The sequence below is a fragment of the Rhinopithecus bieti genome, unplaced genomic scaffold (genome assembly GCF_001698545.2).
Source record: "Rhinopithecus bieti isolate Rb0 unplaced genomic scaffold, ASM169854v2 scaffold_5626, whole genome shotgun sequence".
NCBI lineage: Eukaryota > Metazoa > Chordata > Mammalia > Primates > Cercopithecidae > Rhinopithecus > Rhinopithecus bieti.
This window is the reverse complement of record NW_016805666.1, coordinates 5785686-5810796: the sequence shown is the minus strand read 5'-3', so window position 1 is coordinate 5810796 and position 25111 is coordinate 5785686. Positions and strand designations below refer to the sequence as shown.

The 25111-nt window shown below is 37.9% G+C and overlaps 1 protein-coding gene across 4 annotated transcripts in view; it reads left to right on the top strand.

Annotated features, from left to right (window-relative positions):
- Positions 1–25111, top strand: part of FGF12 (fibroblast growth factor 12) — a 603053-nt gene that overhangs the window by 570454 nt on the left and 7488 nt on the right. For all 4 annotated transcript variants that reach the window (XM_017873445.1, XM_017873442.1, XM_017873444.1 and 1 more), the window contains one exon: positions 13428–13626. In XM_017873445.1, coding sequence (XP_017728934.1) covers positions 13428–13626 — 199 coding nt within the window. The remainder of the gene's footprint in view (positions 1–13427; positions 13627–25111) is intronic.

The window sequence follows — 25111 nt, the reverse complement described above, 5'->3', positions numbered from 1 at the left end:
TTGCAATTCTAGATTTCAAGGATTCTATGATCACGATAAGGACAGAGCTTATGAACTTTCTTTTTAGTACCTTTTATGAAATTAAACAAGTGTACTTGTGATCTCTTTGTCCAAATGGTAGTATATCCAAAACATGATCCAGGTAAATAATATTCCTGGGACTTTAGAAATAAAGCATAAAGTGAACCAGGCCTCTCTCTTTACACTCTTCTTTGGTGGTGAAGGTGTTTACTTTGAATTCTCATTCTGAGGACACATCATCACGGCAAGAACATCGCAGCAAAGATATGTTTTAAAAATCACAGCTCCGGCCTTTCAGTGCCATCAGAACTGTTTGTCTAGCAGATGACTCTTGAGGCTGTTGAAATGAATGTGGCTGGAGTGACAGTCCATGCAGGCTTGATTGAGCCTGAGCAGAAAACACCTGTGAGGTGTGCGTTTCCAGCTCTGCTAGGGATATGATGTCAGGTCTCAGCCTGCTGCCTGCTGGGTATCTTCATGTTATTGGGGCTTCTTTGCTTAGCTTAAAAAGAATCTTACATGCTCTCCAGATCCATGAAAAGGATTTGGGGTGTCTGCCCTACTGACATCAATGTCTCAACCATCTTGCACCACATGGTGCACCCCAGTCCACCTTTCTCCTTCATTGACCATTACAGTCGCTCTTCACTGAGAGACGTTTTAGTCACTGAGCATTGTAATCACCTGCAGGAAGTCTATGTTTAGATCAACGTATAATTTAAACCCAATGAGCAAGCAAGTAATACAAACAAATTCTGGAGTTGTTTCTTCTCCATGGCCATAGGCATAATTTTATGTCATGACAGGGACATAAGACCCCCAACGAAAGCCCTTTACTGCATATTCATAGGTGAAGCATCATCCTCTTCTGGAGAGCCTGCATCCTTCATTCCAGCTTTGATTAGAAAATTAGGTAGTGTTGGAGGAGAAATTTCAGGGCCCACTGGATGTTGGGATTGATCCAAATCATGAAAATACTGAAAAATGAAGTAAGTAGAATTCAAAGAATGATGAGTTTGTTTGCTTTAATATACATCCCTGGTACTGAGGTCCGAGGCAGTTCTGGTGGTCTAAGCAGGACAGAGACGATGGGGTAAGTAAACATATTTATTCTCATTCCCTCCTTCACTCAACCAGTCCATTTAGAGATTGCCTATTTAATGCGTTCTTCATTGATTTTCTTCCTTCAGTAATTTTTCAGAGGAAGGGGCCATTCTTTTATATGGGATTAGGAAAACTTATGGCATATCCTTGTAAGTCATCTTTGTTGTGTGAGCCTGGGTAAGTACATTTGCACTTCAGAATCTGTGTTTTATAAAATTTGAGATAAAACTCTATTAGTAATTGGAGATCTGTAGTCTACATTTAACTAGTACATTAATTGTACTTGACCCAGAGTTTGTCCCCTAAATTCATTACTTGAAATAATAATACATATAGAAAAACAAAATCTATTTCTTATATCTCTGCTCCCCAGCCATCCAAATCCCTTCCCAGGAGCCAACACTATTACCAGCTTGTGTAAGCCTCAAGACATTTTCTAATCATACATAATACATGCAAATACCTATTTGTTTATATGTATCAGTATTCAGCCTATCATGAATTATATCCAGTAACATTTTCCCTCAAATATGGTTCCTTTCAGTTCTTACATTTTTATTGGGTCTTAAAAATCATTTATATTTATTCTGCTGATATTTATTGTTTATTCATAATGTTCTTTTTTTTTCATTGAGATGTGTTTTGCCTAGAACATGTTTATAGTAGCTGTTTTAAAGTTCTCGTCTGCTGGCTGAGCATGGTTGATCATGTCTGTAATCCCAGCACTTTGGGAGGCTGAGGCAGGTGGATCACTTGAGCCCAGGAGTTGGAAACCAGCCCGGGAAACATGGCAAAACCCCGTCTCTACTAAAAATACAAAAATTGGCAGGGTGTGGTGGTGCACGCCTGTATACTCGTGAGGCTGAGGCAGGAGAATTGCTTGAGCCAGGGCAGTGGAAGTTGCAGCGAGCAGTGATCCTGCTACTGCACTCCAGTCTGGGCAACAGGAGTGAAACCCTGTGTCAAAAAAAGAGGAAAAAATTACTTCTCTTAATTTTAACATCTAGGCCACCTTGTGATCTTTTCTACCGTCTGCATAATTGATCATGAGTTACATTGTGCTGCTTGCATCCATGTTTTGTGATATGTTAGACATTTATACGATACATTGTAGAGTGTGTTACATTATCTGCTAATACGGGTGTGTGTTTTGTTGTGGCATTTAGATTAATAACTAATAAATCCTCTTGCTCTTGTCATGCTGTGTGGTGTGTGTGTGTGTGTGTGTGTGTGTGTGTGTGTGTAGGTCTTGTCTTGACTGTTTTGGTTCTGTCTTTAGTCTGGGGATGAGGACATGCTCACTTAGGGTGTGGTCATTAACCTGAACCTGTGGCCTTTCTGGGGTCTCCATTGAATGCCATCTTTGCTTAGTGAGGCCTCTGCTTTCTGACTTGCCTGGAAGTTTATCATATCCTAGCCCTGCACAGCCACAGCCGTGTCTGTTCAGCTCTCAATCCTGGAGCCGCCATTCTTTGCTGGGCCTTGAAGAGTCTCATCCTGAGCATGTGCTTTTGTCTCTGTAAACCCAGGATCCTCAGGAGATCTCCGTACAGTCTCCTGCCCCTCATTCCATCCAGCCCCTTTTCACTGGCACCTTGCTCCACAAATTCAAGTCACCTTAAGAATCTCGAACTCCAGTTTCTGCCTCCTCAACCTCACAAAGGCACAGCGCTGTCCTTCAGCTTCACCTGCCCACTTCAGAGTTCGAAAGTGCCCCTTGAAGAATGCAAGAAAACCAACACAGAGCTAAGCAAATACATGGTGCTTACCTCCTGTGTATCTGCCTTGTCTCAAAGATCAAACACCCACAGTTCCAGCTGACAAGTGCCTGGAAACTGTTACCTCCTATACCTCGTCCAGTTTTATAATTGCTTACATCAGGAAGTTAAGTTTGATACTAGTTAGTTTGACTTCATAGGAGTTGACACAGAAGTTTTAAAAATTAGGCAATCTCATGTAAAAAATATATTTTTTAGCCTTAGTTGATAATTTCTCATACCTTTTAGTGTATGAAATGTGACTTTCCAAAAAGTAGAAGAATGTTTAAATTGAAATATGTGCATTAGACATCCCCACTTTCATCCTTATCCCAGCAAAGGAAGACGGAGGCTGAGGCACTAGAACCACACATCTTGTCGTGATTTCCAAGTTCAATCATAGTGGGACACATGGTTCCGTATTGTGCACATGCTCACTTGGTAAGAACCAAAGGTATTTTCAGTGGAGAACTGTGCTGCCCTCCAATATCTGCTCTAGATATCATCTCCAGAACATTGAAGGTCCTGGAAGTTATTTTGATGATAACAGTGAATTGTAACATAATACACACCCTCACCCACTGGCTTTCTCTCACCTCACTTCTGTACTTACAGTCTTCTGGGTAGAGGCTGAGTCCAATGGTATTGTGGTATAATGCCTCATTAGGAGGTGATAAGAACCTGAAATTACCACATCACTTATCTCCAATTGATGGCACCAAATTCCTCTGCCAGAGAAAGAAAAGTGATCTGATATATGTGTGTTCTCTATATATAGATGGCCAAATTGAGCCTTAAGCAAGATAATCTTGATTACCTGTCACAGGTAAGAGATCCTCATGACACATTATGTGGATCCACAAATACAGTGACTTTTCTCTGCCGGCTGCTCAGACTACTGCGTTCTCATTTGTGATATCAGTTATCACCTGAAATTGTAACCAGGAGTAAGGAGAGTGAGTAATAAGTCAGGTACTATATGCTTGACACACCTTCATTGTCTAGTCTAATGATCACAACCCGGCCGGATGCAATGGCTCACGCTTGTAATCCCAGCACTCTGGGAGGCCAAAGCAGGCAGATCCCCTGAGGTCAGGAGTTCGAGACCAACCTGGACAATATAGTGAAACCCTGTCTCTACTAAAATCTCTACTAAAAATACAAAAATTAGCCCTGTGGGGTGGCACACACCTGTAATCCAAGCTACTTGGGAGGCTGAGGTATGAAAATCACTTGAACCCAGGAGGTGGAGGTTGCAGTGAGCAGAGATTGTGCTGCTGCACTCCAGCCTGGGTGACAGAGCAAAACTGTCTCAAAAAAAAAAAAAAAAAAATCAGCCTTACAGTGATGATATAATTAACCTTAGCTTACACATGTGAAACTGAGTTTCGGAGAAATGAAGTAACTTGCTCAAGGTCAAAAATCAAGGGTTTGAATATTTGTGTCTATCTACCTCCAGCATTACATTTCCAGTACATCACAGGTCGCATTATTTTATGATGGCATAAATTTACCTTGTTTCCTTGTCAGATGTTGCAAAGAATGTGTTAACAAAGAACCTTTATTTTTAGAGGAATCAGCTCAGTAGTTTTCCAGTAAAAATTATTTCAAAAGTGTATAGACAAAGGTTTCCGTATCTGCAGAGGTTTTTTTTTTTTTTTTTTTTTTTTTTTTTTTTTTTTTTTTAAGTTATAAAATTAGACTTACTCTAGTCAAAGCAATCCCAATTTTTTTTTTTTTTCAAAAAAATTCATTTGAGATAATGTAATTTGTCATTTTCTTTGCCTCTTGTCAGGAAGGAAAACAATAGTTCTCTTGCTTGATTTAATATCATTATGTCTGACAACAGAGTTAACAAAGTAGCAGCTAATATAGGAAGGATTTTCAAGTTCTGTCTATCTAAAGGCCATTAATGAAGTTAGCAAATCAGAAGCTTGACAGCCAAATATCCAGTGATGTTAACCAAAGAGACTCTGTCTCTGGAGTTGTTGGATGTAAATTGTGTTGGAAGAATCCCCAGTTGTTTTTGATTCCTTTCTTATACAAAACCAAATCCACAAGGTTGCACAGCAAACAGAGAAGGTCGTTATATACATTGAAAAGAGTTTAAGCCTGGCACAGTGACTCACGCCTGTAATCCCAGCACTTTGGGAGGCCAAGGCAGGCGGATTGCCTGAGGTCAGGAGTTAGAGACCAGTCTGGCCAACATGGTGAAACCCTGTCTCTACTGAAAATACAAAAAAATTAGCCAGGCATGGTGGCATGCGCCTGTAATCTCAGCTACTCAGGAGGCTGAGACAGGGGAATTGCTTGAATCAGGGAGATGGAGATTGCAGTGAGCCGAGATTGCACCACTGCACTCCAGCCTGGGTGACAGAGTGAGACTCCGTCTGGGAAAAAAAAAAAAAAAGAGTTTAGATTTGGGGTTTTAATTGGAAAGGATAGAACCAAAATCAGAGGCCCTTTTTTAATCTGGCATATGCTTGAAAATTCAATAATTTCTACATACCATATGGAGAATCATTAGTCATAATTACTAATACAATAGCAAAGTCTATTTCTCTGATTAATTTTTCTTTGTTTGCTTTCTAAATAATAATATATTACCGCCATTTCTTTGGTAGGGAAAGCTCTATTTTGAAGAAACAACATATATAGTCTCTTTAATTTTAATAAATTAATATGAATAATATAGCTATAAAGTAAGACAAAAGTGACATTTAAGATTGTGTAATTTGGCATTTCTTTTTTATGTGTAGAGAAACTGAGAGCCTAAGAAAGAAAGAGGACTTTCCCATTGGATCACAACTTAGAGATATACAGGAGTAAAAAATTCAGATTTTATTATGTATTTTCACCAAATTGTTTTCTTGGAGTCGATTTGTTTGTTAATTCCCACAACTGCTGAGAATACGAAGAGAATATAGCAATCATGGTGGCTACCTTCAAGAAGGTTAAACAAATTCATACGTGGTATAATGCCCGAACGGGTCAAGTCATGAAGGAAAACAAAAGCAAGGTAAAGGGTTAGAAAGTGACTCAAGTGCTAAATTATGTAAGGTAGTCAAGGAAGCTTTCTCTGAGGTAGTTATATTTAAGCAGTAACCTGAATGAAATAAGAGACCAAACCATGTTAATAGATTACTGAAGACATTTTCAAGAACAACGAATATTGATTGTGAAGGATTTGAAATGGGACATGCTTATTGTGTTTCAGCAACAGCAAGGAGACCAGTGGCTGAGTACAATGAGCATTCATTGGCTGTACATTCACCCGTGGGTTATCTCTGCCAGAGCAGTAAGGAGGAAACAGGGATCTGCAAAGAGCAGAGTGAAGATAAGTTATGGTTATGGTATCATGTAATTATATTAACTATACCGTGCTACCAACTGCTGTATTCCTACTTGAGTTGGAAAGCATGCATTTGGCAAGGAAAGCTCATGGGAGCAAAAGCGGTTGTGAGTGAATCACATAACATTCTTTACCTTTCAAGAAATTTATTCTGAGCAGATGTCATACTAAAATGTAGAAGCCTTTAAAGTTACAATATCAAAGTCGTCTGTGAAAAGAAATAATCTCAAATAATTGTATATACCTTTGTAGTTATCAAAGAGCTTTCATATCTGTTAAATAATTTGATCATTACAAGACCCTGAGTCTGTATAGTAAACGTATCTTCAGTGTACAGGGGAGGAAGCTGAGGCTCAGAGAGGTTAACTGGTGTGCTAAAGGTCAGGTAGAAAATTGTCAGTGAATGACAAATCAGAAATTTAGATAATCCAAATGATTTTCCAGAAAATCTTTGCTGTTTATTTCTCCATGTGTCCTGGATGATTCTTTTTGCCTATTCTCTTCATTTGATGTCTTGATATAATTATTCTGTGGGACCTTGTCAGTGGTTACTTTTAACTTAGGCAGTTTTACAAACAAGATTAGTAAACCAAACATGTAAGCATAAGCATTGTATAATATCATGGTCTGGAATAGAAAATAAGAAGGGGAATGTGTTAGTTGGCGACAGAATGGAAAATATTTTTTTCTTGAATAAGTTATGTGACCCACAATGTTATATTTTCATCTGGAACAAAATTTGCTTGCAACCTATAAGTGAATGGTTGTTATTTGTTGTTAAAATGGCCATACATCATCAAGTAGGAAAAACTTGATATTGACAGAAGGACAAAGATTTTGGGAAACCATGTTTGTCATTTTACTTAATCTTCAACACATTTTTAATGTGAGAATTATTGCTCCCAGTTTAATGTAATAGAAAAAGAGATTTTTAACAAAATTCAATAGCATGCCCAAGTTCACCCAGGTAAAGGGATTGAGTCAGTACTGTCAATCAGTTCTATCCCATCATGTAATCTTTGCTGTTTCCCTGACTTAAATTATTGCCACATTTATTTAAACAAGGATAAACTGGGTGCTGAATTGGTTGGTTTCATAAAAAGCATTGAAGAGGATTATGTCCCTATGAACCAAAGCTCACATTTATCTACTATACAAGCAAGAAAAACCATCATGCTTCAAGACAGAATGCATTAAATACTAAAAGACATATCACATACTATGAGAAGCGAAAGGAAGGAAAGTTTGCTGTAACCCAAAGAGACTTGAAAGAGCACCTATTATGGCTCCCTTTGATGGAGAAATAGAGAGAACAGCTTGAGCAGAGAACAGCTTGAGCAGAGCACAGCTTGAGGGTTAGGAAGTGGGGGCATTGCAAGGAATTAGTGTGTGGTGAAAACAAAGTTGACAGTGGGAGTCAAACCTGAAAAGATACAGCATTTTATCCATATATTCATTCAAATCTCTAAATTTCTGTCTATTTATCCTTTATGATGTTTATATCTTAAGGGGAATTCCATTCAGATGGGGGAGTGGGAAAGGCCAAAGATGACACAGTTAGAGGCTAGCTAGAGAGGAAAGGACTTTTCCTGGGCAGTGGCAGACCCTAAGAAGCCGGAAACTGTAGAATTTCAGTTGTCTAAGTGCTGGGAGAAGAAGCAGGAAGAAATTCAGTGTTGGAGAGGAATCAAGGGAGAGTATGAAACTATGAAGTTGGGGTCAGGGAGAATTCAAGGGAGAGTAGGTTGGAATCCCGTGGGATGGGGAGAGACTAGAAGGGGTCCTGAGTGATCCATGTTGGGCTTATGTGGGGTTCCAGCATTCATTCATCATCTGGATTAAAATGAGTTGGAGATTTTAACTTTTGAGGCAAGGCTACGGTGGACAGGTGTTTGGAATGTGAAAAAGAATTGGTCAAATATTGGCTTGATACCATGACAGAACAAAAACTCAGTTCTGCAAAGGCTGCTAAAAGAGGGAGCACTCTGGCCGGGCGCGGTGGCTCAAGTCTGTAATCCCAGCACTTTGGGAGGCCGAGACGGGCGGATCACGAGGTCAGGAGATCGAGACCATCCTGGCTAACACGGTGAAACCCCGTCTCTACTAAAAAATACAAAAAACTAGCCGGGCGAGGTGGCGGGCGCCTGTAGTCCCAGCTACTCAGGAGGCTGAGGCAGGAGAATGGCGTGAAGCCAGGAGGCAGAGCTTGCAGTGAGCTGAGATCCGGCCACTGCACTCCAGCCCCGGGCAACAGAGCGAGACCCCGTCTTAAAAAAAAAAAAATAGAGGGAGCACTCAAAAATAATTTGAGAACACTATCAAAATATTCATTTTCTGCTGAAGTCAAAGTCAGTGTAAGTTGAAGAATGGACAGATTTTAAAATAATAATTTTGAAAAGTAGACCCATCATTTCACATATCTACACACACGATATAGAATAGAACATAGGGGTGTTTCTAATTCAACAGATTTCCTTAAGTTTGCTCTGATGCCTGCATTGAATTGAGGGCTCAAGACTATAGGAAGAAGAAACACTCATGAGATGCAACATGACTACTGGTTATTCTTACAAAAGAAACAAAATCCTCCTTATTATACTGATCATTTACTCTGCTTTCTATTATATACACTGAATCAAAGTGGCTTAGGATTTTATCACCTTTGACCCCAAGCCTGCCTGTTTCCATTATGCATTAGATTTTTTGTCAGTCTGAACACGCATTTTATAACCACAGAACCCCTTCTGAATATATGTGATTGTCTAAGTCTTTACCAAAAGCTTTAGATTATTTTTTAAATGTCTATATATTTGTAACCTGCATTAGCTACTCCTATGGCACAGGTCCTGGATGTTGGATCGGATATAAACATGTGTGACAAAAGCAGAATTGAGTGCCTTGTTATAGAATTCATTGTATTTTTCCTGCTATGTGAAAACTCAATAATGATGAGTTGGAGGTTTTAAAATTCTAAACATTTATAATATGCGTCCATATGCATGCTTTTCCTTAAAATAACTCAATGTACAGTTGAAAATGTGAAATTTAGAGAGTTGTAATCACTTACCTAAAATCCACAGCTAATATGTGTGGAGCCAGAAGGAAAACCCTGATTGTTTTTTTACACCACATGTAGGGCTCTGATTTCTTATTACAAAAAAAAAAAAAAAAAAAAAGAGGTATAATAGCAAATATAATGTAAATTATTTGATGCCCAACTCCATATTGAAAGTGGAACTGCACATATATTGTGAAGGTTCTACTTAGAATGACTATCCAAGCTGGTTCAGTGCATTAAGATTTCCCTTCCAGTTTGTAGGGTAGCCTGGCTGTGTCCACACAAGTGCCTGCAGCAAACTTCTGCCATATTTCCACCCGGAAATGTCTTGCCCTGGTCAGGTATTAATAGCTGCCTCATTTTCAGATTCTGACTGCATAGCCCTGTTGGAATTATACTGAATGGAAAACTCCACTTGGCTTTTCATTGCTGATTAGGACCTGATGCTGTGTAAGAAATCCCCCGTTTGTCAATGTAGTAGTCCAAAGCCCGGTTCCTACTTAATGCTGTTCCGGGTTCAGGACCCCAGGACTCCAGCTCCTGCGCAGTATCTCTGACTTTTACTGTTCCGGGAGGGAATTTTAAACGAGTATGAAACAAACCTGAGAGTCATTATTTATTAAATGAGAGTGTTGTTTTTCTCATGTATAAATGACAATGTAGTAATTATACATCACTGATATGGTTTCTATAATAATGACTAAGGCTTGCTCAAATGAAGCTTGGAGTCAAAAGCAGGATTGCCTATGCAGTCGGAAAGCAATGTGTGGCACTGGAAGAAGTACTGAACCAGCAGCAAGGAGCCCACTCTTCAACACAGGGTCTGGATCTGCCTCTAACTTCCTGTGACACTGGGGACAAATATTTCACTATCATGAACTTTCATTACCTTGTTAAATAAAGGCACCAAATTGTACTGTCACTAAGCAGCACTAAGCAGCTTTGTATCTATCTTCAAATTTACATGTTTCTGTGATGTACATTCATAAGAAGGTTTTATCACTATCTATGTATATGACGATATGTACTTACACAAAACAGGAATTATTTATTCCCTAACTTCTTTATAAAGTCTGAAATCTTACACGTAGAATGTATTGCTTGAACTGTCCGGAGTTCCTTAGCATAGCATCTAGGGTTAATACTATGTTTGTTAGTATTGGACTAGATCTAGGAAAAAAAAAAAAAAGCTTTGGAATTACTTTAGTTTGTTTTAAAAGAAAATGAACCTAAATCTGTACCTAAATTTAAGCATTTTAATAGTACTTTATTAGTCCTAGAAGAAAACCGGAACTTAATATTATCATTTAAGTTGAATCTGAATCAATTTTATCCATTTTACTTGGCAGTGATTAAACTCTGTCCTGGCAATATTGAGCCAAGGCCTTAGAAGAGCTGGTTTTCCTTCGCAGGGGTTATCACGTAGCCCTGTGCTGCCAGGCAAGGAATGTGCAATAGTTTCATTCCTTCCCTCACTTTCTTTAGTCACCTTATTTATCTGATTTTCTTTTATTGGAGATATCAGTTGAATGCCATGTAATTTACATTTTTAAAGTTTCTGCATGCTTTAGTGGTTTTTGGTACATTCGGAAAGTTTTGCAAACATCACCAGTATCTAATTCCAGAACATTTCATCCCTCCAACAAACAGTCACTCCACCCGTATATCCATCTCACCTCCTTCCTCAACCATTGATACTCACTACTCTACTTACTATCTCTGGATGTGCTTATTCTGGACATTTCATATAAATGGAATCATACAACATGTGGCCTTTTGTGTCTGGCTCCTGGCACTTAACAGAATGTGTATGAGGTTCATCCTTGTTGCCACATAAATCAGCATTTCATTCTCCTTTATAATTGAATGATATTACAATTGCATTCTGTAGAACTATCACACTGTATTTATGCATTCATCAGTTGATAGACATTTGGGTTGTTTCCACATTATGAATGATGTCACTATGAACATTTGTGCACAAGTTTTTGTGCAGACATGTTTTCATTAATCTTCGAACTATACCTAAAAGTGGAATTGTTGGATTGTGTGGCAACTGTGTGTTTAACCTTTTGAGGCACTGCCAACCTATTTTCCACAGCTTCTGCATCATTTTACATTTCCACCAGCAATGTACATGAGTTGCAGTTTTTCCACATCCTCACAAACACTTTATAATGTCCATTTTTAAATTATAGCCATTACAGTGGATGTGAAGTAGTATCTCATGGTCATTTGTTTCTTTGATTCTTAAGCTGGTAGTTCACTTACTTAAAACTGAAAGTACTCTAAGAAATCACATTTCAGTATTAATATAAAATAATATTAATGTATTGCTACTCTTATTATTTTAGTATCTACAATCACCTTTCTACTCCAGTTTTCTCTGGGGAGTGTTTTCTTGGACTTTTTGGGGGGGGGGGAGGGGTTTGGATCAATTTCATTCTGTCACCCAAGCTGGAGTGTGGGGTGTAATCTCTGTTCACTGCAACATCCACCTCCCCGGTTCAAGTCATCCTCCTACCTCAGCCTCCTGAGTAGCTGGAAATACAGGCGTCCGCCATCACACCCGGCTAATTTTTGCTTTTTTAGTAGAGACGGGGTTTCACCATGTTGGCCAGGCTAGTCTCGAACTCCTGACCTCAAATGATCTGCCTACCTCAACCTCCCAAAGTGCTGGCATTACAGAGGTAAGCTACTGCACCCCGGCCTACTCCAGTTTTCTTAGTCTCATTTTTCTTAGTCTGTAATGTTAGAACTATTCAAAAATAAGCTGGGTGCAGTGTACACACCTGTAGTTCCTGCTGCTTGGGAGGCTGATGTTGGAGGATCTTCTGGGCCCAGGAGTTTGAGGCCAGCCTAGGCAACATAGCAAGACCCATCTCTTACAAAAAGAAAAAGGAAAAAAAAAGGAGAGAGAGAGAGCACTCTCTACAAATGAGGAGATTAGCATGGGAGTATCACCTACAAGGACATGGTTTCAACCAACCCTATTCCTATCTTCATTAATAACTTAATTTCAGGTTTGCTTGCATTAAATCATGGGAGTCTCACATTGAAATTCTTCCAGTACATGGAGAGGAAGATGATGACTATGGTGAATATGTCTGACATGTAGGACTCTTGTTTAATTGCAGCTGAAGAAGATACAATAGCATTTGTTTTTCTTCTGCTTATCTCAGAAGGGGAGAAATTTCTTCCTTCCACAAAATAGATTTTGTTCATGTGACATGTTAGGATATGATTTTATTGTATTGATTTTTAAATCTCATCATAAGTCACTAAACAAGACTCAGGCAGAAAAGGTGAGCCTGAGAGGCAGTGATTATGAAGCAATAAATGTGAGCTCTGGCATTGACTCAGTAGTTTTTAAAATGTATATTTGAATTAATCATATAACCTTTTGTTTTTCTCACTTACCAAATGTTGGAGTTGAAGTACAGGATCTTACGGTTTCTTCTGAGACTAAAACTCTCATTCTGTGTTTCACTGAGGTCAATAGTAATAGGAATTACTGTTAGTAATTTTCTTCAATATAATAGTAATTTTTTTCTATTACTTATTCCTGGGCTTTTTACCTGAGATTTTGATTACTAAGGAACAAAATGTTTTAAGGAAATTAAAGAGGAAGTTACTGACATTAGGAAAAGTGGTGATTTTACTGACCAAGCTGTGGTTGTGTAATATGTTTTTGTATATACAGAATAGTCTCTTCAAAGCACCTTGTGTGCCTGTGTTTGCTGTGGTTATATTTGATTTTGATTTCCAGGATAAATTTTAGTTCCGTATTTACATGTTAAGGGCGAGTAAATGAAGAATGGCCAATCACTTTAGTTTACAAAGCATATTGCTAGGATCAGAGCGCAGACTTGGCCACAGTCCTGAATGATTTTCACCTAGCTTCAAGCCTGAGCAAATTGTTATCTCTGGGGTAAAGGTTGGCTGGAAAGGAAATCATGTTGTTTGATTTTGTATGATGAATCTTTATAACCAAAGGCTAATAGAAACTATGTGTCATTGCCTTTCATTTGTTCTTAACAGAGGGCATGGATTTCAAGCTTATTGGATTTCAGCATTTGCTGATTCACCTTTAAATCATTTCTCTTTTTTGTGTCTTTTTTTTTTTTTTCTACAGGATGTTTTCACTCCAGAATGCAAATTCAAGGAATCTGTGTTTGAAAACTACTATGTGATCTATTCTTCCACACTGTACCGCCAGCAAGAATCAGGCCGAGCTTGGTTTCTGGGACTCAATAAAGAAGGTCAAATTATGAAGGGGAACAGAGTGAAGAAAACCAAGCCCTCATCACATTTTGTACCGAAACCTATTGAAGGTATGAAACCAACTGACTGTCTTTGTTGGACCCTTATTTGTGTGTTGACATCAATTCTGCTCCTTGCCCTTTTGCTCCAGAGAGTGTGCCTGGAATGTAACAGATCAGAAGAAAGATTCAAAACAAATATTCAGAAAACACAATAGTATCTTTCTGATATATTTATTTTATTTATTTTTTTTTTTTGAGACGGAGTCTTGCTCTGTCGTCCAGGCTGTAATGCAATGGTGCAATCTCGGCCCACTGCAACCTCCACCAGGATTCAAGCAATTCTCCTGCCTCTGCCTCCGTAGTAGCTGGGAATCTCTTCCTATTAAAAAAAAAAAAAAAAAAAAGGAAAAAAAAAAAGGAAAATTCTATTACAAATACTTGGCACTTGAAAAAAATGCCTGAGTATAGAAGCTGGAAACATTTCGAAAGTAGAAAAGGAGTGGTAGTTACTATCTAGTATGTAATTTCCTCCTTTTCTAAGCCTAATAATTTAATTTCTCAAGATACACCCTTGAAAAACAAATGATAGTTTTGTATTTACAGTATTACATTGCATCCTTCTCAGGTGAGCTTATCACCTTTCTGCTCATAATCATTTAATACTCTTACTCTGTTCATTTATTTCAAACTGACCATTAGAATAAACCTTTTTTTTTTCCCTGAGGAAACCGATTTTTATCCTCATTTTATAGATGGAGAAATGTAATTTAAAGTAATTAAGTAACCAGTCCAAGACTGGTTGCTAGATAACCAGGGCTAGATAAATACAGAACTGGGATTGCAGTCTTAGAACCCTAATGTCAATGCCTATGTACATCACCTCTGCAATGTATTGCCCTTCAATCTGAAGTAAGCCTATGAATATGCAAATACTCAGAAAAGTCAGCGATAGCAAAGCTGAAATGTTATACTATGATGCAACTTGAATAGTAAACTAGTTTTAAACCATGCAAAATTGAGTCAGGTATACATGATATGATGAGAAACACTCATATTTGTAAACAATCAGATACAACAGCTAATGGAATGAATGCCATATTCAAGCTAGCCAAGAAAGAATTAACAATGCATCACTGCTTTTCTGATGAATTCTAACAAGTTTTATTTCCTACTCAGTAAAAAAATTTGGACCAGACGATTCCCAAAGTTCTCTGGCAATGACATTGTATGGCAGTCTTTATAAGCCCTTTACTGTAAAACCATGTTCTTTTATTGAACCTAGCATAGAATCTACATGTAAAAATGGTCGAAATATATTTTGTTTATTGAATTATTGAATAAACAAGTTAGAGCTTTATGAGCTATTTCCATTATTTGTGATTTTTTTTTTTTTTTAATGAGGGAATAGGATGAAAGGCATCCTAGCTATAACTTACCTTTAAATAGATTTTAGGCCAGACACGGCAGCTCACACTTGTATTCCTAGCAATTTGGGAAGTCGAGGCGGGTGAATCACTTGAGGCCAGGAGTTCAAGGCCAGCCTGGCCAACATGACGAAACCTCGTCACTACTAAAAAATACGAAAATTAGCTGGGTATGGTGGTACACGCCTGTAATCCCCACTACTTGGGAGGCTGAGGCAGGAGAATCCCTTTCAACCCAGGGAGGCGGATTTTGCCCGGAGTTGAGATTGTGCCACTGCACTCCAGCCTCAGCAACAGAGAAAGACTCTGTCCCAAAAATAAGTGAATAAATAAATAAATAAAGTTTTTGATAATCTTTTTCCATAGGGCAGGTACTACGCACATAACTAGATGACACTTCTAGGAAATGATTAGAAAATGATAGCTCCGTAAGAGATTAGCTACCTTGCTGCTAATAGGTTCACCAAAAAAATTATTGACTATTTTATTTGTAATGTTTAAAGGCATTTTTGTAACCCTGTAAGCCCAGTGTTAATACTGTCAGCATCCTAACAGAATCCAGACTGCACGGTAAATGAGCCCTTCCTTTGTGAAGGGAATTGACCTCTGATGGAGGAAAAGCCAAAGTAGGTTTTTTTTTGGTTTTGGGTTTTGCTTTTTTGTTTGTTTGTTTGTTTGTTTGTTTGTTTTACTGCTTATTTGTTTTTCAAATATGTCTGCCTTTATACCAGTCCTGCTGGTATTTTCTCCTGAATGTCAGGATTCCCAAAATTAAGCTCTGCCAGTTTGAGGGTGGTTAAGTCCTACACTGATAACACAATAATAATTACCCACCAGCCCATTTCCCTTCACTCTTTCACATCTCATCCTGTGTTTAGAACAGGAGTGTTAATGAGGGGTTTCAAGGTCACCTATTCTGATAGACTGACTTGATATTTAAGCACATTACTATGTACATTGCACATAAACCTCTACTTACACGGATCCCCTCCCCTGGCATTTTGGACAACAGCACAGGCTTCCTGATTCTCAGTTCTGCCCTTTCAGAGTGTTGTTCAAAGCACAGATAAGTAACTCCCCCAGATGTAAAGTGTTTTAGTGGTGACCTCCCCCTTTAGCATTAGATACAGCAGCCAAATACTCTGACAAAGAACAAAATACAGTCTCCTCCTTTTCTCCTCCCTCCTCCTTCAAGAAGCACATTACTCAGCTCCTGCAGGTGACTAAGTATTCAGGATCTGGTTCTTACCTTCCAAAAAAAAAAAAAAAAATCTGTGTACTTTGCAAAGATTTAAGCTTCAAGAACTGAGTCCTGGAGAGATAAATATATCTGCAAATAAGATCACTAAGGATCAATTGAGAGCCATCTGTAGAGAAGTATTAAACTTGGAATAAAGGAATATTGATTTATTTCTCCCAATTTATTTTGTAGTGGGGAGACAGTGCTAACACGCACACACACACACACATACGCACACGCACTTGGGCATATACATGTTATCCATTTTCTTTGTTAGAACTGGTACTTTCAGCTCATAGAATCTGATTTAAGTCTCAGAAGAATGTAAACTGCTGTTTCCCAGACATCAGTATCCGAACCATCTGTAGTATTCTTAGAAGCTAACAGATTCTCAAACCAAATCTCCAAAGTGATCTGATGTTTTAAACCTAGGTATGACCTAGGACTCTATAGGTTTAAAACCCTGTCTGGGTGATTTCTGATGGCATTGAGTTTGAGATGCGGTGTTCTGAATTTGCTGTTTCTAAGCTCCTTTTGGTCAAATCTGGCCATGGATGATTTAAATTTATTCATATTATTGTGATCAATATATTGGACTAAATCTAATGTAATATAAATTGTCTCTTTGACATGAAATTTAGTGTAGTATGTATGTTACATTTTTACATTCCCTACTACTATTAAGACAGGTATATTTTAGTGCAGGGTTAAATTACTATATGAGGTTAGTAGAGGTAGTACCAATTATTTTATTAAAGTGACCTCCTAGAGCAACTCAATGGAAATCAAGTAACCAAGAATACAGAAGTGTCTCATTCTTTGGGTCAAAATGTGGCAATGATTTGCTAAGCAATTTTTGTTTGAATGAAAGCAAGTGTATTAGAGAAGTCAAGAAACAGAATGGCTACTCCATAGGCAGAGCAGCCTTGCTAAGTCATTTTGAGAAAATAATTTATCTCCTTCCACCTCAGTCATCTCTGAAGATAAAGTCTATTATAAATTCCACCTGCTTCAAAGGAATAATATGAAAATTAGACATTGTAGAAAGTTGGATTTCTCAAGAGAATTCCGTCAGATGAAACATGAAGTGCCTTTTTCATTTTATCTTAGAAAACAGACATTGTCTTATTGTGTTTTGTATTGGAAAAATGCTGTGAGATGTGGCATTGCATGAGAAATTAAAGGCAATGAAAATGGAATCTGGAAGGAAAATAATAATCCCTTCAAAACTACATAATAAGACACCAAAGAACAGAGCAAATCAGGAGTCCTGATGTTATAAAGCTCCAACTGGTAGGACACTAATGCCAAATTTGGTATTTTTATTTCAATAAACTGGAAATAGAAATAAATGCCTTGGTTCTCTTTTGGACCCAACCATACTAAAAGACAAAAGCAGAAAGATGGAGCAAAAAAGAACCTCTCTGCCAGTAATTGTTTTAATTACAGAAAGGATAATAGCTGCAACTCTTTCTTTTGCGTTTTGGATTTCTGCCAGCCTGTGATACTCCTGCAAACCATTGTAACTTTTCAAACTAGCTTTTCTGGTTTTGAATGTAGTCTTTAATACAACCCTCCTACCTCTTCTCCACACATTCTTCCTCTTTCTCTCTCTCTGTTCCTCATGCAAATATTGCTTTTTCTTTCTTTCTAAATGAACATATAGATGCTTTTGTTCACAACATCTCTTAACTCATTATAGTAAACATGTATAGCACAGTGAATGAATTTCTAAGGCAATGCATTTCTTCCAAACCAGCACTTAAAATTCTCCTACAGTTCCAAAAGGATTCCATGTAACATTAATTAAGGTGTGAAATTGCTTTATTTAAATTACCCACACCCTTCTATGATCTGCTATTAAGACAATTAAATATCTTCAATGGTGCATTAACTAACACAGCAGTCTAACCTTTTAGCTTCTTGGAAATTACAGAGGACCAAGGAAAATTCAATTAAATTTGTAGTAATAAAATGATTAATCATATTTAACTTGTCTTTGATGGTAACTAGTAGTCGATGGGGGTTCTTTATAGAGTTTAAATTTTAGTTTTATTAAAACAGAAGTTAAATTGTTTTATTTGGAAAACAGAATTTGTCAGAACGACTACAGTGTTCCCACACGCAGACTGTTCAACTCTCCACTACAGAGTGACATTGACACTGAAAAATTAATACCTGCTACTCCTCATTACTATTAGTATTCTCAAATTTCAAAGGATCTGTCAAGAATACAGCAACAATATAAAGTGATGATTAGTAGCAGCTATATATACTACCTTAAATTCCATTTGAATGGCATATTGTCATTTCAACATGCTTTCTGAACCAGAGTATCATTTAATAGCCACTAAATCATTGGAAGTATGAAGGTTAAGACTTACTATTCCTGTTTTAAACACGAGGAAGATGTCATTTCTAGAGGTTAACTCACTCAAGTGTATACAGTTAGAAAGAAGCAAAACCAGAACTGTTACCTTGTAACTTCAGATGTCATGCTTTTCCTACTGTAAACGTGATGTGATGTGATTGTGTGTGTGTATGTAAATAGGCGTTGTCATTCCTTGAAGTCATTCAGTTTAGTTACTTAATCAGTTGTGTCTGTGTGCGTGTATTTGTGTGTAACTTCTTATGAATTAGAATCTGCAGAGGTAAGACGTAGATACAAATATGTATTCTTAGAAGACCCAGGTATATCTCATGGAAGAATTAAGGACAGCAACTCTACAAGTTGAGTGTGCATCAGAATTACCTAGAGAGCCCACTAAAGCATACATTGCTAGGCTCCATCTCCTGAATTCTTAATTCTGTGGGTTTGAGTTGGCCAAATAATTTGCATTTCTTAACGTTGTTGCTGTTGGTGGTGGTGATTAGGGGTTATGCCTTGAGAATCACTAAGTTTGGGAAACCATCTGATGCAATGATCCTCAGAATCTCTTTCCTTTCTAGACTCTGTAATGTACCGTATATACAAGGAAAGGTAAGGGTGGTCATCAACTTTCTTGGTTTATTTTCTTTTCATTTATTTTCTTATTTCTGTGAAGATGAGGCTTATTATTTGATTATTCAAATATCACTGAACTAAAGGAGCTTGATAAATATTGTCCACCGTATAGTATTCCTTGCTCCCTTTGTGTCAAAGTCGTCTATTTTGTGTTTATAGTGGTCAATTTCAGGGAACTCAGCCCAAGTTTAGGACCTTAGAGAAAGTAAAGATTCACTGACTTTAAAGGTAAAAGAAAAATCAACTTTACTCCAACCAAAGACTTGTTCAGTTAGTCACTGTAGCATAGTAGATAGGAATATTCATTTGGAAAATAACTATGAAACACCTACTAATAGCATCGTTCACTGTACTAATGGGGACGCAGCAGTACTCAAGGAAAGACAATTTTGACTTGATAGTGTTTATGTCTGAAAATGGGTAAAAAATACACAATTAAAAATAAGCAGGCATTTTAAAACATCACTAGAGATTAGTTCCAAGAGAAAAAAAAGGGACTATATTTAAAAGGATGATGAAGGTAAACTTTTTAGGGAAGATGACATAAATGACATTTGAACAGTAATCTGAATGAAATTTAGTAGTAAACCATGCAAAGATGTGGTGCAAGGTTTCTGCAGGCAAAACTGACAGATTCCAAAGGCTGCTATAGAATCTGAGCATGTCTAATAATGAGCAAGAAAGCCAATGTGACTAAAATGGATTGATTAAAGAAATGGAAGGTAGAAGATGAACTTAGAGGGAAAGCAAAGACCGTATAATTTGAGGGCTTATAACCACCTTCAGGACTTTAGATTTTGTGGTTAATGTGATATGGATTCATTATAGATTTTGAGCAGAATTGTAGAGAAATCAGCCAGGATCTTAAGCAAGATAATATCAGCTTGGACTCTAGGGTTTTATAACTAGAGGTAGAGAGAATGACTTTGAATTCATTTTGAAGTTAAACCTGAAAGAGCATGCTAATGGATTGGATGTAGGTTGTTAGATAAAGAGAGAAATCAGAGATGACTTTTAGGTGTTAGGCATGATCAACTGGGTGAATAATGGGTCTGTGTGCTGAAATGTGTACACACACACACACACACTACTTAAATATGACATTTTAAAAATCACTTCTAATCCCCTAGTACTGGTTATTACAACTCAGACACTACTGACATTTTGGGACTTTGGGTTGTAGAATTCCTTGTTGTGAGGCACGTCCCTGTGCATTGGAAGATAGTTAGCAACATCTATAGCCTCTATGTTCAGGATACCAATAGCAAATCATCCTCTCTGGTGGTGACAGACGCGTCTCAGATATTACCAAAGATGCGCTGAAGGCAGATTCAGCACCGCTTGACAACCACTGGCCTAGGTTCTATGACTGCTTTTCAAATGGGGAGACTGTCTTGTTTGGAAAAATTATTCCCTTGTGTGGAACTTTCTCACATTATAGAATATTAGTAATACCACCCTGACCCTCATCACTATAGTTGTGACAAGAAATGGGGAAAATACTTCCCTGGTTTCTTCGTACTGCTAAGAAAATGAATATAGCTGCTGGCTTGCTCCTGGGGAACACTAACATTTATTGGAAAAGGAGCCTCCTGCAAAGGAGAATAAAATAGAGTAGCCAGTGATTTAGCAGAAAAACTAGGCTATTTTGATTGATGTTCAAGAAGCCAAGTGAAAACATCTTGTCAAAAAGGAGGAAATCATTAACTGTATCCAACACTGCTGGAGTGTCTAGCAAGTTACTACATGAGAATTGATCATTGCTTTTGTAACTTGTGGTCAGTGGTGATGTGACATGAGTGATTTCAGTGAAATGGAAAAAAGTCTGACTGGAAAGAATTAAATAATAACTGGAGGCAAAGAAAAGAAGAAGGTAATACTGAATATTAAAGTTCTTTTGAGAACTTCTGCTATGAAAAGGAAGTAGAGAAATGAGGAGGGAGTTGGTGAGAAACATGATAGTTACATAGTAGGGTTATTTGTTTTTAAAGCTATTTCATATATTTATATACTGATGGGAACAATCTGGGATAAGCCAAAATTGGGATTACAGGAGAGAGGGACACCAAAGAACACTGAGTAAAAGGGCTGGGATTGAGTGCACCGTGGTGCTCTAGATTTAGATACGAACAGGACAGTGCAAGCATTTTAACAAGCAGGAGTCAGAACATGTGAGGGCAGATGTGCATAGGTTGGTAATTGTTTGCCATGGAAACATTTCTCATCTGATTCTCCTTTCTAAGTGAAATACAAAGTCAGATAGTATATTGTCTTGGAAAATAAAGAAAGAGGAAGAATTAGAAGGAGAGAGGGAGAAAGAAAGAAAAAGAAAGGAAGGAAGGAAGGAGAAACAAAGAAAAGAGGAGGAAGAAAGAAAGGAGAGAAAGAAAGGAGAGAAAGAAAGGAGAACGAGAAGAAAAAGAAGAGAGAAAGCAGAAAGAAGAAAAAAGAAAAGAGAGAAAGAAAAGAGAAGAATGAGAAGAGAAAGAAGAAAGAAAGGAGGGAAGAAAGAAAGAAGGAAAGAGAGAGAGAGGGAGAAAGAAAGAAAGAGAAAGAAAGAGAAAGAAAGAAAGAGAAAGAAAGAAAGGAAAGAAAGAAAGGAAGGAAGGAAGGAAGGAAGGAAGGAAGGAAGGAAGGAAGGAAGGAAGGAAGGAAGGAAGGAAGGAAGAAAAAGAAAAGAAAAGAAAGAAAGAAATGAAAAGCAGGCAGGCCTATTTCCTGAGTCTGTGGAGGGGCTGAGGGGGTATTGGAAGCTTGAGGTGCAAGGAGCAGGTGTGAAATAAGTCACTGAGAAGAATGAGAGAGCGGATTGACCAGAAAGATGTAGTAGAATTCCAGAAAGTGTTGTGTACCACCATGAGGTTTGGGGTCAAGATTTCGACTTAAGACCAGTCAACACAGTTTTATGTTTTTCAACGTATTTAGACATACTCTAAATATGGCTATCAGCTTAGAGCAGGGGCACCAGAGTTAATCTCACATGGATTTTAAAGCTGGCTGCCCTGTATTGCTGTGTTACTTTGGACAAGCTACCCTCTTTGTTTTTCAGTTTACTCAACTGCAAAACAGGCCACTAAAAGTATCTATTTTTAGGGTCATTTAAAAAACTGTTTGTATGTATAATGTGCAGGCATATAGTAAGTGCTCAGTTAATGTTAGATATTATTATGAGGATGGCTACTGCTTAATAAGAGAGTACCTATAGGATGGTACTTGGCACCTGGTTTATTATAGCTGTGTGCTTTATAAATAACAGCAATGCCCAAGATTTTACTTTTTTCATACTTTTAAGACAGTCATTGTTTCACTGTAATTTTTTCAGAAGAAATTTATAACTAAAATAGAAGGTATTGTTGAATGCTAAAAGTTGTAAATAGGGAAATCTGAGCCACCACGATGGCAAGGAAAGCCTGCATATTCTGATAACTGCATTCGCAACACAGGCACCAGTGAAAAGAATATAATAGAAAAATATCAAATAGAAAGCTTGCCCTGGAAAAAATCCATACCTAATCCTACAAAGAGAAAATGGATTTTTTTTGACAATACTTCAAAGCTCAGTGATATATATTTCACATTTCTCTTTTCTAAAAGCATAATTGTTCACTTTAAAATGAAGCAAGAACTAAATAAATAGAACAAATACCATATATCCTCACAAAGTCAATATATTATGGTCTGGTTCTGAGCAAGTATTGCATGTTATTTGTATTACCAGAACTGCAGGGCTTTCTGTGGCTGCAAGGTCAGTGCGTGCTCGGACAGCTGTTAGAATCAAAACCTTCGCTGTGCTGGGTCACCTGGTAACCACTGTCTATCTCCCAAGTGCATTCTGCTGCCATTCAAGGGTTAAACTGGCCATCCCTAGTAAACGCTGTGCTTTACAGTAGCACATCCTGTGAGCTGGGGTATTGGAAACCCTCGCTTGTCCTTGTGTCTAAAAATAAGGAGGAACACTCTCGCACCAAATCTCTACCTTATTTTCACTCAGAAAGCTGGGTTGAATCTCTCCGTTTCAATCTACGATAGCTCTAGAAAAGTCAAAGGCATGAATAGAAAGAAACATTAAGAAGAAGGAAGAAGATTGAAATGTAAATCAGAATAGAGGAAAAATAAGAAGAAAAGAAGTGAAATAAGACTGTGCTTTGATCTGAAGAAAGAGTACTGAAGAACCGAAAGGAAATGCTTTCTCTTCAAAACATTATCTCATTTTACCATTTGTCCAAAACTATTACGATGACACATGGGTTAGAGGAACAATGATATTTTATCTCAGAAATACCCTGCGGTGGGGGGAAGCAAATATTTATTTTCCTACTCTATGTACTTGACAAATGAGTAGAAACAGGGCAAGCAGCTTGATCAAGGACAACCCAGAAAAGCCAGATGAAAGCGAAATAACATTGTTTATCATACAGGCCTTGCATCTTTAGGACACTGAACATTCTTGAAATTTGGGTACTGAAAGTGTGTTGGAAAAATAGTATCAAGTGCAATCAGAAAGAAACAAAGTTTAAAATCAGTCTTATGTTAAGTACTATCTATAATATCATACCTGCTGAAAATAAAATCTGTATCACAAGTGTAGCCCCAAGGTCCTGAGTGAGACATGTTAACTAGTAACATCCCACATTGTCTAAATTAGAGGATTTGTTTCAAATTTCATATGGGAAGTGCCCCTGAATCTGAGTTTTTGTGAAACGCGATTGGGGAACTGGGAAGACAAGAACGATAGGGAGTTTCTACTTGTTTGTTTTGTTTTTGCGTTATTTCCAGTCTAGAAATAACTGCTTATCATAAGAACTAAAATATCAAATTTTGTTCTCATAGTTTAGGTAGGCTCCAATGCATAACACAGAGGAAACAGGAAAAAATTTTCAGGAAAAAAAGAGATTTTTAAAAAATTCTAGCACCTCCTAAAGCACAGTAGATCTATTCCTGGTGAAATGATATTCCTCATTATAACAGAAAGAGACGGAAAAAGTCCCTCTTGAAATACATTGCACTTTGAACTACTACAAATCAGGGGACTAGGAATCTTTCTGGTTGATAATAAGGATCTGATTATTAGGAGAAGAGAGCCTTAATCTGGCACAGGATAAGAATAATTTGAGAGCTACAGTTTAAGAGTTGTAGAATTTATGTAGCTATTGAAGATCAGAGCCTAGACAGTTCTCTGGACATACTTGTTAAAGGTTTCTGCTCATTGCTTAATAGTATGTGATTAGAAATTAATAGCAGAACTCCAAATTCTAGTACTGATATTTATATATGATCATGAATAAATTTTACTATAAAGTACATGTGATTCCCATTTTCTATATGATATTAGTAATTCTTCATACTTGTTCATAGCCAAAAGGCCAGAAGCAATGATATTAGTAATTCTTAATTTATTTTTTGTTTGTTTAGGCTTCTTAAGTTATGCTCCCCCTAAAACAAAAGAACATGTTTTAGCATGCCCAAATGAACCCCACCTTTCAATTGCATTCAGCATTCTGGTACTTGGAAGGGGTATATTAGATAGGCCTTGTACACGTAATGGGTCTTCAACTAGATTTATTCCTCCCAAACTGTGATTGTGTTTGCAAAGCACCAGAACAACTCATAAAAGTTTCAGGCCGGGCGCGATGGCTCAAGCCTGTAATCCCAGCACTTTGGGAGGCCGAGACGGGCGGATCACGAGGTCAGCAGATCGGGACCATCCTGGCTAACATGGTGAAACCCCGTCTCTACTAAAAAATACAAAAAACTAGCCGGGCGAGGTGGCGGCGCCTGTAGTCCCAGCTACTCGGGAGGCTGAGGCAGGAGAATGGCGTGAACCCGGGAGGCGGAGCTTGCAGTGAGCTGAGATCCGGCCACTGCACTCCAGCCTGGGCGACAGAG